Below are 15,330 nucleotides of genomic sequence, written 5' to 3'. Positions count from 1 at the left end.
TTCCAGTGTTGTGCCTGGGTCTTAATGCTCTTATTACCCCAAGAACCAATTTGGACTCTACTTTCCAGATTTGCTCCAGCAGTTCTTTCAGCACCTAGTACTTCTCTTTTTTCTTGTGCTGCTTTTTCTTGATGTTGCTATCTACTAGGATTGCCATATTTATCACAACTGCAGTCCTCTGGTCCTTCTCAACCACCACTATGTCTGGTTAGTTGGCCAGCAGCTTCTCGTCTGTCTACAACTCAACATCCCACAGGACCTTTGGTGGTTTCTCCGATTGAGACTTGAAGACTTCGAGTCTTCAAGCCACACTATCCCAGTCATTTGGTTTTGCCTCTTATATGTGGTCCAAGCTTTCAGCCTACTATGTGATCCCTGTATGTGCTGGATAGCCTCCAGGGCACCCTTGTACAGTTGGCAGCTTGGATCCAGTCAGCTGTGGTAAACGTTTGGTTCTTGTGTTTAGGCTCTGTTCTTGTGCTGCTATTATCATTGCCTCTGTGCTGGCCTCTAAGCAAGCCTTTTCTATCCACTGGTAGGATTTCTTTATGTCAGAGATTTCCTCTATGTGTCTGTGGCACATCTTATGCAGGGGCTTCGTCATCCATGATCATTCCTCTTCCTGTTCTTCATCACCATTTGTCTTCAGCTACCTAAGGTATTCTTGGAGTATTCAGAATCAAAATTTGGTTTATTACCAAGTTTGTGACCAACAAGGAATTTGTCTTGGTCTTGTGGTGCAAAAAAATCAATGGTACAGAAATAGAATATATGGCATTTACAATATATATAATATATACATCTCAAAATAAATAATAATATAAATACATACATTAGGAATATATACTAACTACCTACATTAAGAAATATGTATGTGTGTGTGTTGTTTGTGTGTGTGTGTGTGTGGGGGGGGGGCAAAGTGCATGTACTGAGTCCAGTGTGAAAGTTGTAACCTCAATAAAAAATAAGTGTCTTGTTGTAACATGTTAAGTGAGGGGGTGTTGTTACGTAGTCCGACGTCTTCTTGTGCCATGAGGTGTTGGTTCTGATGGACCACATCCTCCTGTCAAAGGGAAATATCACAATTTATGCCCGGGTGAAGAGTCAGTAGCAATCCTGATTGCCTGTCTCACTTGCATGAAGGAGTACATGTCTTGTAGGCAAGGCAGATTGCAGTCATTCACCTTTTCAGTGGAGTGGATTACATGCTGTAGTCTGCCTTTGTCCTTTGCAGTGGCAGCAGTATGCCAAATGGTGTTAAAGGAGGTGAGAATAGATTCAGTGATGGAGCAGCAAAACTGCAATCTGTGATGGTGAGCAGTCCATGCCACATGCTCTGTGTGTCGACCTGGTGGAAGCGAGACTCCATGCACTCCCGATACCGGCATTTGGCATCCCTCACCACGTGCTGAACGGCGTATAAAGCCGCTTTGTAGGCGCTCATATCTCTTGTGGTGAGACGAGCCTGGCGGTCCTGGTGTTCACTGCAGCGTTAAACTAAACTCAGTTACAAATTTTCTGTAATAAAATTTTACGTAATAGTTTTGCTTTTTGCGTATAAAGTGTGAAATAAAGTTTTAAAAATAATAAGTTGGATATAAAGCTTTTTAAACAGAGCAAGGGAATTTGAGCATAACATTTCTAAACATGCTAGCATTTTTGAAATAGAAATTCTTCAACAAGATTTTGAGCTGTCACTTGTTTGTTTGTTTTTGTCAAAAACAAAAGAAATCAGTTTAGACTTGAGAAATTTGTTGCTGTTCACAATGCAATAGATTTATATATATAGAACAACTTGTCAGAACAACTGACAAGACACTAGAACTTTGATTGTAGTGATGTTTACCTTACAAAATAAAGCACCTTGAGGTGACTGTTGTGGTTTATGACAATATGAATATAATTGAATTGAATTGAACAGAACCCTGACAGGAATGGATTGTGAAATTGAAGACCAAGAAGATAAACTTTTTATTATAGCGGTTGAGACTTCATTGTCATTAAGACTCAACATCTCGTTTACAAGAGAGACCTGTTTCAGACAGCATAAAAAAATTACAAAAAACCCCCACATTAAAATAGCTAAAAGAGTCGTATTAAAAACAAGAACAAGTTCCCAGTAATGATGTCAGAAAATCATTTAACCCTTTCATGCATGAATTATGACAACCTCAATCAGGAGTTTTTCTTAAGTATTTTTATTCACCTTTAGGCTTCATTTTTTTAAACATGTACTTTTCAAAGAGTTTTTTTTACATGTCCACTTAGGTGGACAACATCACATTTGGAGTGGCTGGCAGGGTATGGAGTGACGCACCAGTGTCCAATGTAGTGGTTTATGTGCAAGTATACTATCAACACTGACACAAATACAAGAAAACAGCCTTTGAATAGCTGTCCACTGTAGTGACCACTATGCGTAAAAGGGTTAAATGTATTTTAAAGTCTGCATGTGAAATCAATTGAGAGAGCTGCAAGTCCTTCCTTGGTACTATAAGGACAACCTGGAGAAAGATGATGCATACTGCAAGTGCCTTCTTTGGTCCATGTAAAAACAAGAGCTCTTTGGCAGAGACACTGCTTATATTTATGCTTAAATAGGGGAGAGGTGTTCAACCCAAAGAACAGCATCCCCACAGTGAAACACAGTAGTGGGAGGATTATGCTGTGGGAATGCTTTAGTGCATCTGGAACTGGGAACAGGTTCACATCAAAGTGTAAAGAACTATGAGGAAAGAAAATTGTGAAGATTTTGAAAGAAAACCTCAAACAGTGATTTAGCAAAAACTGGGTCTGGGTTGTTTCCCTGCACAAAAGAAATTTTCATAGGTGAGCAAACAATCTTGTCCACATCTGTATCAGCTGAAAAGTTCAGATTCTGTATCTCCAGCATTTGGTTGGAATAGCTGATTGAAACAGGATCTATGTTAAAGTCAAATTATGTCAGTTACAATATAATTAACTGTGTCAAATACATGTTTATACTTTTGGTAAATGGACTGGTTCTTATATAACGCATTTCATTTCAGCACTCAAAGCCTCATTCACATCCATTCACTCAACCACTTTTTACATCTAAGTGCTTTCTATCTACCATTTACACTCTGACAGATGTGCCATATTTGGCATGTAGACTAGAGCGGCCAGGGATCGAATCGCCAACCTTCCGATTAGCAGATGACCTGTTCTACTTTCTGAGCTTCAGCCATCCCTCTTTGGTGTCTTTTCAGACATGAAAAAAAGTACAGATCTCAGCAGAATCTTAACATTGTAGTTGGTTTTGACTTTTAACAATTATGTCGAGAACAAAATTAAACAGGATCACACAGACTACAAACATAGTAAAGCATAGATGTTTTACTCATTTTTTATTATAGCGAGGAATACAATGAATCTTCTTTTTTTTCTTAAAATTTTCACACCTGTTAAATGTATTTGGAATTGACAATGATATTAGATTTGAAAATTTCACAATGACATAAGTACAAAAATAAGTAATTGCATAAATAAATACCCCGGGGGATTGTTGGTAGCTTACAATCATCAGAGTTTACAGAATGTCTTTCAGACAACAGAAAGTTAAATGGTGTTTTCTCTTCCTTCCTTGTCTTAAGGTGCAGCCCTCACAGAGATGACTACATCACTGTTGCTCCACAGGACAGTCTTGCTGACTGTAGTCTTCTGTAACTTGCCTTGCATCGCTTCCTCCCTCAACCTGGAGGATCCCAATGTCTGCAGCCACTGGGAGAGGTTAGTCAAGATAATAGCCCATAAAGGGCAATAAAGGCATTCAGCCTTAGGTGTCCTTTACTCACCTCCAAACTGAATATACTAACATTACATAGTAATGCACAGTGAAAATTAAAATGTGTTATCAACCTGATAACTGTCTTAAGCTGTGTTTAAAGTGTCAATACTTAGCAGTCTTTTTTTTTCATTTGCAAGGATGAAAAAAATAAAATAAATAAAAACCAATGTTTTAACTTCTATGTTCAGGACTATCCCAGTAAGGCTGAGCATCGCTCATTTTCCTCATTTTCCTCATTTTCCTACCATCATTCCACTGAATGCTAAAGACACAGTTACTAGAGTCTGTGCACACACAGACTTACCTGTAGAGGTTACTGATGAGACTCACATGACTTGAGAGAATCTGTTCTGTTCAGCCTCATAACGCAGAAACATATCTTCAAAACAAGGCTGAACACAAAAAGTTTCTCTGTCAAGGTTTGTCAAAACTTGCAGAGTACTTTGTTTGAAGAGTACTTTCAGTTTTTGCTCTCTGCTGAAACTGAAAGCTGAAACCTGAGCTTTTGACTGGCTCACTTTAATATATAAATCCAGCACTGTAACAGTTTGTATAAGATATTTGAAACCATATGCATTTCCATTGTTAAACAAATGACACCTATTTATATTTCTATATGAAGGCCAATAACCTCAATTTGTTGCCCTGCAGGCATAGCATAAAGATGTTAAGACCTATAATTTCTAATCTTGGGCTGATAAGGGGGCTGTTGCATCACTAAAACACTTATAAACTATTTATTGTATCATTATCTCTTCTAAGAAATCAAAGCTTTTGGACAAACAAGCAATTAGTTTTCACAGGTATTTTAAGGACATAAAAGTTGGTTGTGTGTCAATCTCTTTTGGAGTAAATCAGCTAATTAAACAGAGAAGATTAATGAGGCAGTCATGAACTATCATCAGCCACACACTGGTTTCATGTCTGATATCTGTTCTCCTTCACTTTCTGTGGTTTCAGTTACTCTGTGACAGTGCAGGAGTCATATGCCCATTCTTTTAATCAGATTTATTACACCAGCTGCACTGACATCCTCAACTGGTTTAAGTGCACCAGACACAGGTAAGAACCAATTAAAATGATACCTGATACGCATGGAAATGTGTGATAACAATGGGTTTGATTAAATGGCAATACCACAGTTTTTCCATGTTGTTTTTCTTTTTTTGTGTATTTAAATCAGACATTGTCGCTGTATTTTTACCTCGTTGTGGTCTTATTTGTCAGTGTCAAAAACAAGGTCTGAAAGTGGCTTACCCCCTTTACCAAGTAAAAGTTGTAATAATAAAGACTAAATTTACAGAAGAATGTATACATGCTAAACGGACTGGAACTTAAATAGAGCCTTTCATTCACCCAGTTACACTCACATTCGTACAGCGCTTTTATCTAACCAGTTAAGACAGTCACATGCCGATGCATGGAAATTGGGGTTCAGTATCTTTCCCGGGGACATTTCAACATGCAGACAAGAGGATCTGTGAATTAGAGCCTTGAACAAGACTATTTTTTGAATTCTGCTCCCACTGAATTTCTGACCATTACTGTCTGCTCCCACTGTCCATCTCTGTCACCTGCTTTTGCAAAATTTGTGTCCAATCCTGCCTGCATCGACAGACACAGCATTGTACGATGGTGAAAGATGTACCCTTAGGCCCCCTCCTCAATTCAGAGATGGTCTTTCCATTTTCATGTAAATGGCCTCGTTGACTGTCTGCTCAAACCAGCGTTACTCCCTGTCCAGGATGTGAGATACATCCTCATCACTGAAAGAGTGTCCACTGGCCTGCCGCAAAGTCCTGGCCTGACGAGTTAGGTCTTCTGTGTTGTGCCATCCACTTAGCCAGAGGTTGCTTGTTATCCCCAATGTATAAATCACAACAATCCTCCTGGCACTTAACACTGCCAATTGCAGCCATTCCCCAACTCTCTATGAATGGCACTCATGGTCATGACAGTTTGCATATTAATGATCAAGAAACTGACCCCTATTGTTAGTCAGTGGTGTTAGTTTCAGCTTGTTTCATGCAAATGTACTGTTTAGAGGGTTGGGGAAACCTGCAGCCATCTGAGACTGAAGAAATCACTTGGATGAGTGATTAAATGTTTCTTCCACTGAAAAAGTTACGTCCAGATGAACAGAAAAAACTTTTTGGGATTTACTTACCTGGATGATTGAGCATGCATCAAGTACTGTGGTCCTAGCAACTACCTGTCATTTTGGCTAATGGATGCACTAATCACCATTTATTTACACCTTTCAGAAGGGGATAGAGTATGGCACCAACATGTGAGCACACCTCTCATAATCCTGCCTTACAGGACAAATTGCACCAATCCCTGCTTCTCCACAGCAACCCAGGTTGTCAGTGGCGGCTCATTTAAAGTGTAGGAATGATTTCTCCCACATCGGAAAAATACTAGGTCAACTTTACTGTTATGACACGAAATCAATGCGACAAATTAATGCTACCTGAACTTTTCTGGCCCTGAACTTTAAATTGTCCAAGTCAACAAAATGTAAGATTTACCTGTGGTAGCTTATTTAAGCAAGTTATGTAGCGCTAACCTTTGCTTTAACAATGAACAATTTCTTATCGTTCACCTCCTACGCGGTGGCATTACTTACCAATCCAAATCCAAAATACATGTTGCTGTCCATACTTTGAAACCTTTCATTCTGGCTACAATGTTAGGGATCCTCTACAAGACACATGTAGATGTGACCAAACTGGAGCTCTGGGAGAGAGGTCGCTCTATATACAATACTTTTGCAAAGTATTGTATATAGAGCTTTTCTAGTCTTACTCACTGCTTTTAATACACAAGCCCCACTCAGACTGGAAGATGAGCTACTAGTAACACTACATAGAGTAGATTTTGCAGTAGTTTTGCTCTCTTTGAAGAAGAGTTAAAGTTAAAAATTAATGATGCTTTTGGTTATTAATGTGAACAATCACACATTTTAATAATATAATTAAAGCTGAAAAACAAAATAATAATTAGTTAATCAGTGTCTAATTCTGTATGTGACTTAAATTCCTTTCTGCAGGATGAGCTATAAAACAGCATATCGTAGTGGGAACAAGACCATGTACCGGAGGAAGTCTCAGTGCTGCCCAGGCTTCTATGAGAAAGGAGAGATCTGTGCTCGTGAGTAACACACACACACACACACACACACACACACACACACACACACACACACACACACACACACAGCCAGCCATGTTTCTATCATTTTAGAGGATTTCAAGCTATTTCCTTAAACACTAAGAGAGTCAGGAAGAGATCTTATACAAGTTTCAGTGCTTGCGTCTGTGCTCATGTAACTGTGAGACAAATGGTGATTTTGTTTAAGGTCAATTTTTAGTAACACTTTCCAATCTTACAGCCATTTATCAAACTTATTAAATGCTGTAATGAATATTTCTTTTCATATATCTTGTCACACTTACCTTGCCAGTGAGGCTATTACACACCCCACATCCCTCCCTTTTAATAGGCAGTGACAGGTGTTACTTTGGCAAAACTAACAATTGTAACAGCAGTAAAAAAAAAAAAAAAAAGTTTTCTGTCAAGACAGCCTGTTCTCATGGTGGAAAGAGTTGGTGATGAAAAAGCTATGTGTGCTGTGGTGGAAGGGAGAAAACAGTTAATGTCCCCCAGGAGTTCATAGGGGAATTTGTTCTAGTGTGAAAATACTCTGCTTTATAAGTAGCCTAAGCATCACATGCTGCCCTGAGAATCACTCAATTTGCCAGACACTTTAGGCAACATGCCGTTTCCTGTTGGAAGTTGTATTGGAGAAGGAATCAGTTATATTGAGGATTTATTACTTTTTGTTTGTGTGAAGTCAGAGAAGAATCTGATTGTTTGAAGTGGGTTAATCAATGCAAATCCAGCTTTAAAAAGAGTAATAATCTTTAAAATCAGTGGCATTTGCTTGGTATTAGTGGACAGTAAAATAAATCCTAGTCTTCATGGGAGTTGTCTGTTACAAGGACTGTATTTAGAGTTTGTTGTAAAGAAAAATATTTGTTTGCATGAGGAAAAATCTGGTTGAAAAACTCATTAAACCAGTCTGCTGTAGAAAACACAAAGTAACAAAAAGAAACACTGACATTTTATTGAAAAAGAAAACAATTTCTAAAAGTCCAATTCTGTTTTTGGCCACAAAAAACTCTTTAAATTGTCAAGTCAAGTCTCAGCGCAATCAAAAAAGAATAGCAAGTCCCAGTTTCCATTTCACAAATCAAATTTATGTCTTAGACATGCATGAACATTTATGTGATTACTGCTACATGACCAATTCTAATGTAGATGTGTTTTGATGGGTTATTTTTTGGGGGGACTGTGCTGATCCCTGGCCTCTCTTCCTGTCTCCTCGATGTCTAGCTCATTGTACAGAGAGCTGTATTCATGGTCGTTGTATGGCACCCAACACCTGCCAGTGTGAGCCAGGCTGGGGGGGCTCCAATTGCTCGAGTGGTAAGTCCTCCAGCTGTTGCTGTCTGTTCACAATAATGACTTTGTGAGTGGGATTGGTTTTCTGTAAAAACACTCTGAACTCACAAGAGGGGAATCAGACTGTTCTCATCTTACTGTACCACACCAATGGGTAGACATACTGCAGGGCCAAAATACTGATGTCAGTCACAACACATGCCAGTCAAAAGTTGGAACGTGAGCCTGTAGGAACTCAGGAAATTAGGGGATGTAGTTTTGATAATCAGTTGTTCTTACGTATGAACTTGTTATAGGATTTTAACTACCTGTTCTCGTTAGACATATATATATATATATATTAATCTCACAGGGAATCGGGGGTTTTTAGTGGGTGGCAGATTTTTAATGTAAGCAGACAAGTTTAGCAACAAGACTTTTTGTGCAACCTGGCTGCAGTTATTGATTAATTCTCTAAATGTTGACTTAAAGCAAGTTCCTAAAATGCTAAAGGTGACATGATGCAGGGATAGTAGTTTCGAGTCAATTTTGTTTGATTTGCATTTTGCACTCTCCTCACAAGGAGCATTTCTTATCGGCAAGACATCAGGAGTATATCACTTGCCTCTACTTCACCAACACTTTTTTTTGTCTCCTCGGGAGGCATTAAGGAAGATTTACATAGCTTACTATATGATATTTATGAACTACATGTTTATCATCTTCATTCACAAAAAAAAAAAAGAAAAAAAACCCCACACAGCACCTGAAATACAAAACAGGTATTATACAAACAAAAATACAATTTTGCTGTGGTGTATGTCTGTGTGTGTGTGTGAAAGAGAGAGAGAAAGAACAATTGGAAAAATTGTGAATCTCTGTGTATGAGCATTTGTTGTGCAACATATTTGATAATGAGGGTCAGAGAATGCAATAACAACCCCTGGGAGCCAGAGGCAAACAGTCAAAGAGCTGTGCTGTACACAGACCCCAGAAGTGCTGAAGACCTGAGGTCACACACCTAGACGAAAACCATGGGTCCAACACAGCAGGGGGTAGAGGGAGGACCTGGTGGAGGACTCGGTGGAGGGCCCACAGCCAAAGGGCAGGAGTGCCAGACAACCAGAGGCAGCAGGCAGCCAACCCCGGCAGAGGCCAGCCTTCCCAGCATAAGCTGAGGATGGGAACCCAGGCGCGAGAACCTCCCGACAGAGCCAACTTGATGAGAGGTCCAAGCCTCCCCATACCACAACCCCAAGGGAGCAGGCCAGCCAACGCCAAAATCCCCAGCCCAGGGTGCCATTCGAGTGTTAGCTCCAGCCAGGCGCAAATGCAACAGCCAGTGGGTATCAGCAGGATGAGGAAACCCCACCCCCCACCCTCAAGAACAATGTCCTACAGCAGCCCAGCTCAATTAGCCGTACACACACACACACACACACACACACACACACACACACACACACACACACACACACACACACACACACACAGAAACTGCACAAACATACATCCATCCACATCCACCCGACCCTCCAAAGTGTGGACAAATGAATGGCCTCAAGAGCTAGCAGTGAACACAGGGACGCAGGCAGACTGGCCCCAGATCAGCAGCCAACCTCCACCAAAGACAGGGTGCAGGAAACAGGGGTGTAGGCCACCTTTAACAGTTGTCAGTGTCAAAGCTAAGCCTTTTGGGTCCATGTGTTGGAGTAAATAGTGAGTAGGACTATGTGAAATCTAGACTAAACCACTACTGATGAGGGAACAGATGCGACATGAGAATGTGGCAGCTGGTTAACAGTGCTCATCCATCCAACTTTGGCCCATGTGGCACATGTTCCAACCCTCCCCGAGACCCTATGTGTAAAAGTGACTGATCATCAGAGGAAGTTGGGGAGGAGAAGGCATGGGATCTCTAAGCCCAGGAGACTACCCTGGAAGGAGAGCGTCACTTCTGCTGGCACATTAAGCACTTCTGTTTCCTCTATCACACTGCAGGGCAACGAAAAATGAACCAGGAGCCCGTGCAAATGGCACACCAGAGCACTGCTGCACCAAAGGCTGGCACACTGCTGTCGCCAATATAAAGAGTATTCTAACTTGTGCAGACAGGCCCAAAATCTGGGGGCCCATCTGCACATGGAGCCAGTAACCCACTCAGTCAACAAGGACAAGACAAGCCAACCTGAGTCTGAACCTAGCCACTGCTCCTACCCACCCAAGCTGTGTCAACAACTCCAGAATGCTAGAAAATTCAGCCACTTGCTCTGGAACCAACAACATCCAGCATACCAGGGTGGGGCATCAACATCAAGCAGGGAAAAATAGGGAGTGGTAACCTCATCCTCCATGACCATGTCCCACAGCGGCCAAGGCTCAGCAAGCCCCAGACCCAGATATGGACACACACACAGACACCCAGGCAACCCTCTTTTGATGATAATGTTGAGTCTCTAGTAAATTCTTTTAATGAACATTGCCTTTCTATTATGGATCAGGTTGCTCCTTACAAAATTAGTTATAGTTCTGTTGTCTGTCTCTCTCACCCTTATTAAATAGTGATCCTCATGGTTGTCAGAAAACAGAAGGACTGTGGAGGACCATGGGTGTGGCTGTCTATAAAGAATATTTGAAAGAACTTCTTTTTTCTTACAATATGGCAGTGAAAGAGGCAAGATCTTTTTATTTTAACAGCCTCATTATAAATCATAAAAATAATCCCAGGGTGTTATTTGACACCATTAATAGCATTAGATCTTCCCCTCCTCCACATGCATTGATAGCCTCCGATGATGACTTCAATGTATTTCTCCATGATTTTGTAAATAGGGTTATGGACTTAAGCTCAAAAATCTCCTTAGGTTCCTTGCCTAATGGGGATTGCCCTCAGTACTTTGAGTCATCTACCTCATTCTGTAAGATTTACCTCAATCTTGCATTCCTCTGTTCTGTTTGGGTCCTTCGTTGCTTTCTATCATTAACAGCTCACTGAAGCAAGGTTGTGTTCCATCTTACTTTGAGCATGCTGGGGTCATTCCATTACTTAAAAAACCTAGTCTTGATGCCAGGTCTCCTAGTAATTACCGGCTTATTTCAAAATTACTATTTATTAGCAAACTATTAGATAAAGTTGTCAAATCAATTTATTTATTTATTATGCACACTACAAATTTCTGACCCTTTTCAGTCAGGTTTTTCAAAAGCAGCACTCCATTGGAACTGTTCTTTTAAAGGTCTATAATGATCTTTTTGCTTTGTGCTCGTGTTGCTTGACCACAGCGCTGCCTTTGATACTGACCTTAATATTTAATTTCTAGACTGAAGGTTTTGGCTGGTATCTCTCACTCACCACTAGATTGGTGGTGAAAAAAGCTCAATTTTTCTTGACCAAAAACGTCATCTCAGTGTGGATTGGAGGCTAAAATGAAGAGAAAAAGATGCATTTTCAAACGAAAATGTATTAGTGTGGACATGGCCAAAGGGCTTAAATACACAGAGGGATAACGAAGGAATGAGACACAGGAGGAGAGCACAGCTGGGAGTAATCACACACAATAAAAATGGGGGAAGCAAAACTGAAAACACTAACATAGCACACGAGACTGTCGTAGTAAAACAGGAAACATGAGACAGGCACTTGAAACAATGAGAAGCACAGACATGAAAAAATAACTCGACTAGACGTAACACAAGGACCACAGGGGAAGCACAGAGACAGACACCAAGAGACTAGAAACTATAAATAACAATGAAATCCAAGACATTTGTTTTTAAACATGGTCCTCTGTTGATACTGTATCTTAATTGTTGTTCAGCACTTTTTGACTGTTATGTCTGTGAAAGGTGTTATATAATTAAACTTTACTTACTTACTTGTGGCTCAACAACAAAAAGCAATCATCTTCGTCTCTCACCAACACCGAGGTCTAATGTATGATTTAAAACACATCAAGCATTCCTATATTCTACTGTCGAAGTAATGATCATGATCTTTCAAAAGTAAGTCAAAGTAACAAAGAACTATAAGCCCTAAATACTTCTGCAGTTACATGCTAAATTCAATGATCAACAGGAATGGAAATGTCATGAATGAAAAGACTTAATTAGAAAGCAATGGTTCTGTCACAATTTTCAAAGATCTTGTGTTTGTGCTGCTGCCAAACTCAGTAGTTTAGACTGATAAGATGGACACTGAAATGTTTGCTCTGTCTGCTTTGTCTCTTGTTGATTTTATCTTCTAACTGTGGAAATTCAGTTTTTTTTTGACTGTGCATAAATTGGGGAAGTATTTGACTCTCCTCTCTTGTGTCTTCATCAGTTGACACCAAAAAAGTCCCAAATGTCATAACAGCAAATGTTAGTGCATCTGCTAAACTAGCTTGAGCTCATCACTATTTCTAGACTGTTGTTCGTGTTTGTTGCCTGTAACAGTCATTTGCCTAAATTATTTTGTTGATGGAAACTTACCAAGAGGTGATTTTTGTTCTTATGAATCTGCAAATGTGCGTTCATGCAGACTGAAATGTTGAATACTGAAATGAAAGAGGGCCTCACACGGTGTGTCCCATCATCTTCAGTTTCACCCTGTGATAAAAGAGCTTGTTGTGTCTGTCCCTTAGGGCAGGCCTGTCTGCCTACTTACACACACACACACAGAGACACACTTTTTTTTGTGGATAGAAAAGTGTGAATAAATGACTTCAGTTGTTAATTATTATTTCTTTTTCTATTTTTTGCTTATTCATTTTTTAAATCTTAAAATGTATCTCGCACAGAAAGGCAAACTCAGGTGTTACTTGTTATATTTTATTTCAAAATAAAAGCTGTAGGAATGACTTGATAAAAAATGTTGCAAACCCAGAAGACAAGTGAGGGAAAAATATGTGGTTAACGTTACTGTATTGAAGGAACAGTCAAGTTCAAACACAGTATCTTGCTTTGTTTTCATCACTTGCACATGAATTAGGTAGTTTTTGTGCAAAACCAGTTTTTTCTTCCACAATTAACCCTGCAGTAGTTGTCCTGCAGTAGTCCTTCATGGTCCATATCCATATTAAGATCTCTTTCTGAAAACCTTTGAGCTCCTTGGGACTAACCCTTAAATCTATGTTCGACCTTCTTTTACAGCTACACAGTTAAAAATTTAAGGCTAGAATTTCTGTCGGTAATGTCCTCTGGTACTCAGATGAGAGTTAGTAAGGGTATTCATGCACTCAAGTTTCAAGGTTTTTCCAGTTGATTTTCAACCCTATCTTGGATGAAATAGATTCTTTCACAGTGTCAACCACATGTTAGGAGACTTTTGTTACATTTTTTGTGAGGATGATGGCTCCCAATTGAGCCAAATATGTGGCCGATGGTTGGTTTAAATAGTCCTCCAGGGATTTGCACAGTGACTACGAGTGTGTGACATACAACTGAGCATTTTTCATGTCCCAAGAGATTTAATTTAATTCAGTTTTATTTATATAGTGTCAAATTAAACCACCAGTCACCTCAAGGCACTCATGATTGGGGGAAATATTTTCCATCAGTAATGAGAGAACAGCTATTGATGATGAATAAATGATTTTATGGTTTTTAATATCTGATGGACATTTGGATACAATTTGTATTGCATTTAGAAGACATCAATAATTGTATCAATAATCAATGAACACTGACATGTTTGACTTGAAATGGGTGCTGAAGTAGGGACTAAGTTTTTCTGTAAAATGTAGCAAAAATAGCTCAGTATATTGAACTACTTACTCAATTCATATTCATGTGGCTTTCTGTAATATGTATTAAATGGCCTAAAGATCGAGGAAAGACTAATCTGCTGACTGTGTCATACAGGTCAGAGAATCACAACAATATGTCTGAGGCTCAATTTGATGTACCAAGAAGAGGAAATGGCAAAGTCAATATGTGGTGTGTGTGTGTGTGCGTGTGTGTGTGTGTGTGTGAGAGAGAGAGAGATTATGGGTGGGGAGGGGTGGGTTATGGTTAGGAGTAATAGCAGGAGGAGAAAATTTTGCGGGAGGAAATGACCTGAGGCAGTGGAGCTTGTGATTTAGTACACATGATAATAACACAAGATCCTCAGGAGGGGCTCAAGTTCAGCAGTGAAATCAAAGTAACATCAGCATTATGGACTATATTCCACTGTCTATGTAAAAAATATTCTCTTTTGTGTTTTTATCGGTAGATCACTTTGACCTCTTAGACGTCAACTAACACTCTCAGTAGTCAGCTAATGACAGAGATTATTAAACATGATTCCACCAAATTCTCAAACAGCAAAAATATTTTCTATAATACTCAAACATTTCACATAATATGATCTGAGACCTAAAAGCCAACAAAATGCTTTATAACTAATTACAGTATTGCTGTTATCTAAATTATGCAAATATTTAATTAATATTTAAATAATTAAAAAAAACATTGCTGTTACTGTTTGAGAAATGGCATCACTTTGGCTCAAGAAAACGTTGGTATACAGTATAGTTCATGGTTGGCTTTATGACTGCAAAGTGCCCAGGTCTTGTGGCCCTAAAACAAGCCCAAATCATCCCCCTTTTAGACGTTTTATCTGATTTAGTGCTCAGCTCAGATAAAATAATTTATTGTAGGTGATTTTTAACATTCATGTAGATACTAAAACTGACAGCCTCAACACTGCTTTTAATCTATTATTAGACTCAATTGACTTCTCTCAAAATGTAAAAGAACCCATCACTTTAATCACACTCTAGATCTTGTTTTAACATGTGGCATAGAAACCGAACGTTTAACAGTGTTTCCTAAAAACCCTCTCTTGTCTGATCATTTCCTTAAATTGTGAACATGTCTGATAACTGGTTTGATTTACCTGTCTACAGACATGTTTTAATAAAGTAACTTGACAATTAAAAAAAACTCTGGAGGATGACACACACACACCTCCTGAGAGAGGAAAACTGGAGGAATGCTACAGCTGTTTCTTCTCACCGGGAATCCTTCGTATTAGTATGACAGTGCTTTCTGTTCCCATGAGTTCCCATGAGATGGAGATCAAGATGGCGCCGAGTATGGCAGCCTCGTCGCGA

General features: G+C 39.5%; 1 protein-coding gene across 1 annotated transcript in view; it reads left to right on the top strand.

The window, feature by feature from the left end:
* megf10 (multiple EGF-like-domains 10) overlaps positions 1 to 15,330 on the top strand; it is a 67,063-nt gene that overhangs the window by 8,257 nt on the left and 43,476 nt on the right. The window contains exons 3-6 of the mRNA XM_039615306.1: positions 3,615 to 3,750; positions 4,769 to 4,870; positions 6,861 to 6,961; positions 8,207 to 8,299. Of these exons, the coding sequence (XP_039471240.1) occupies positions 3,632 to 3,750; positions 4,769 to 4,870; positions 6,861 to 6,961; positions 8,207 to 8,299 (415 nt within the window). The 5' untranslated portion in view covers positions 3,615 to 3,631. The remainder of the gene's footprint in view (positions 1 to 3,614; positions 3,751 to 4,768; positions 4,871 to 6,860; positions 6,962 to 8,206; positions 8,300 to 15,330) is intronic.

Source organism: Oreochromis aureus, linkage group 7 (genome assembly GCF_013358895.1).
Source record: "Oreochromis aureus strain Israel breed Guangdong linkage group 7, ZZ_aureus, whole genome shotgun sequence".
Taxonomy (NCBI): domain Eukaryota; kingdom Metazoa; phylum Chordata; class Actinopteri; order Cichliformes; family Cichlidae; genus Oreochromis; species Oreochromis aureus.
This window is presented reverse-complemented; position numbering and strand designations above follow the sequence as displayed.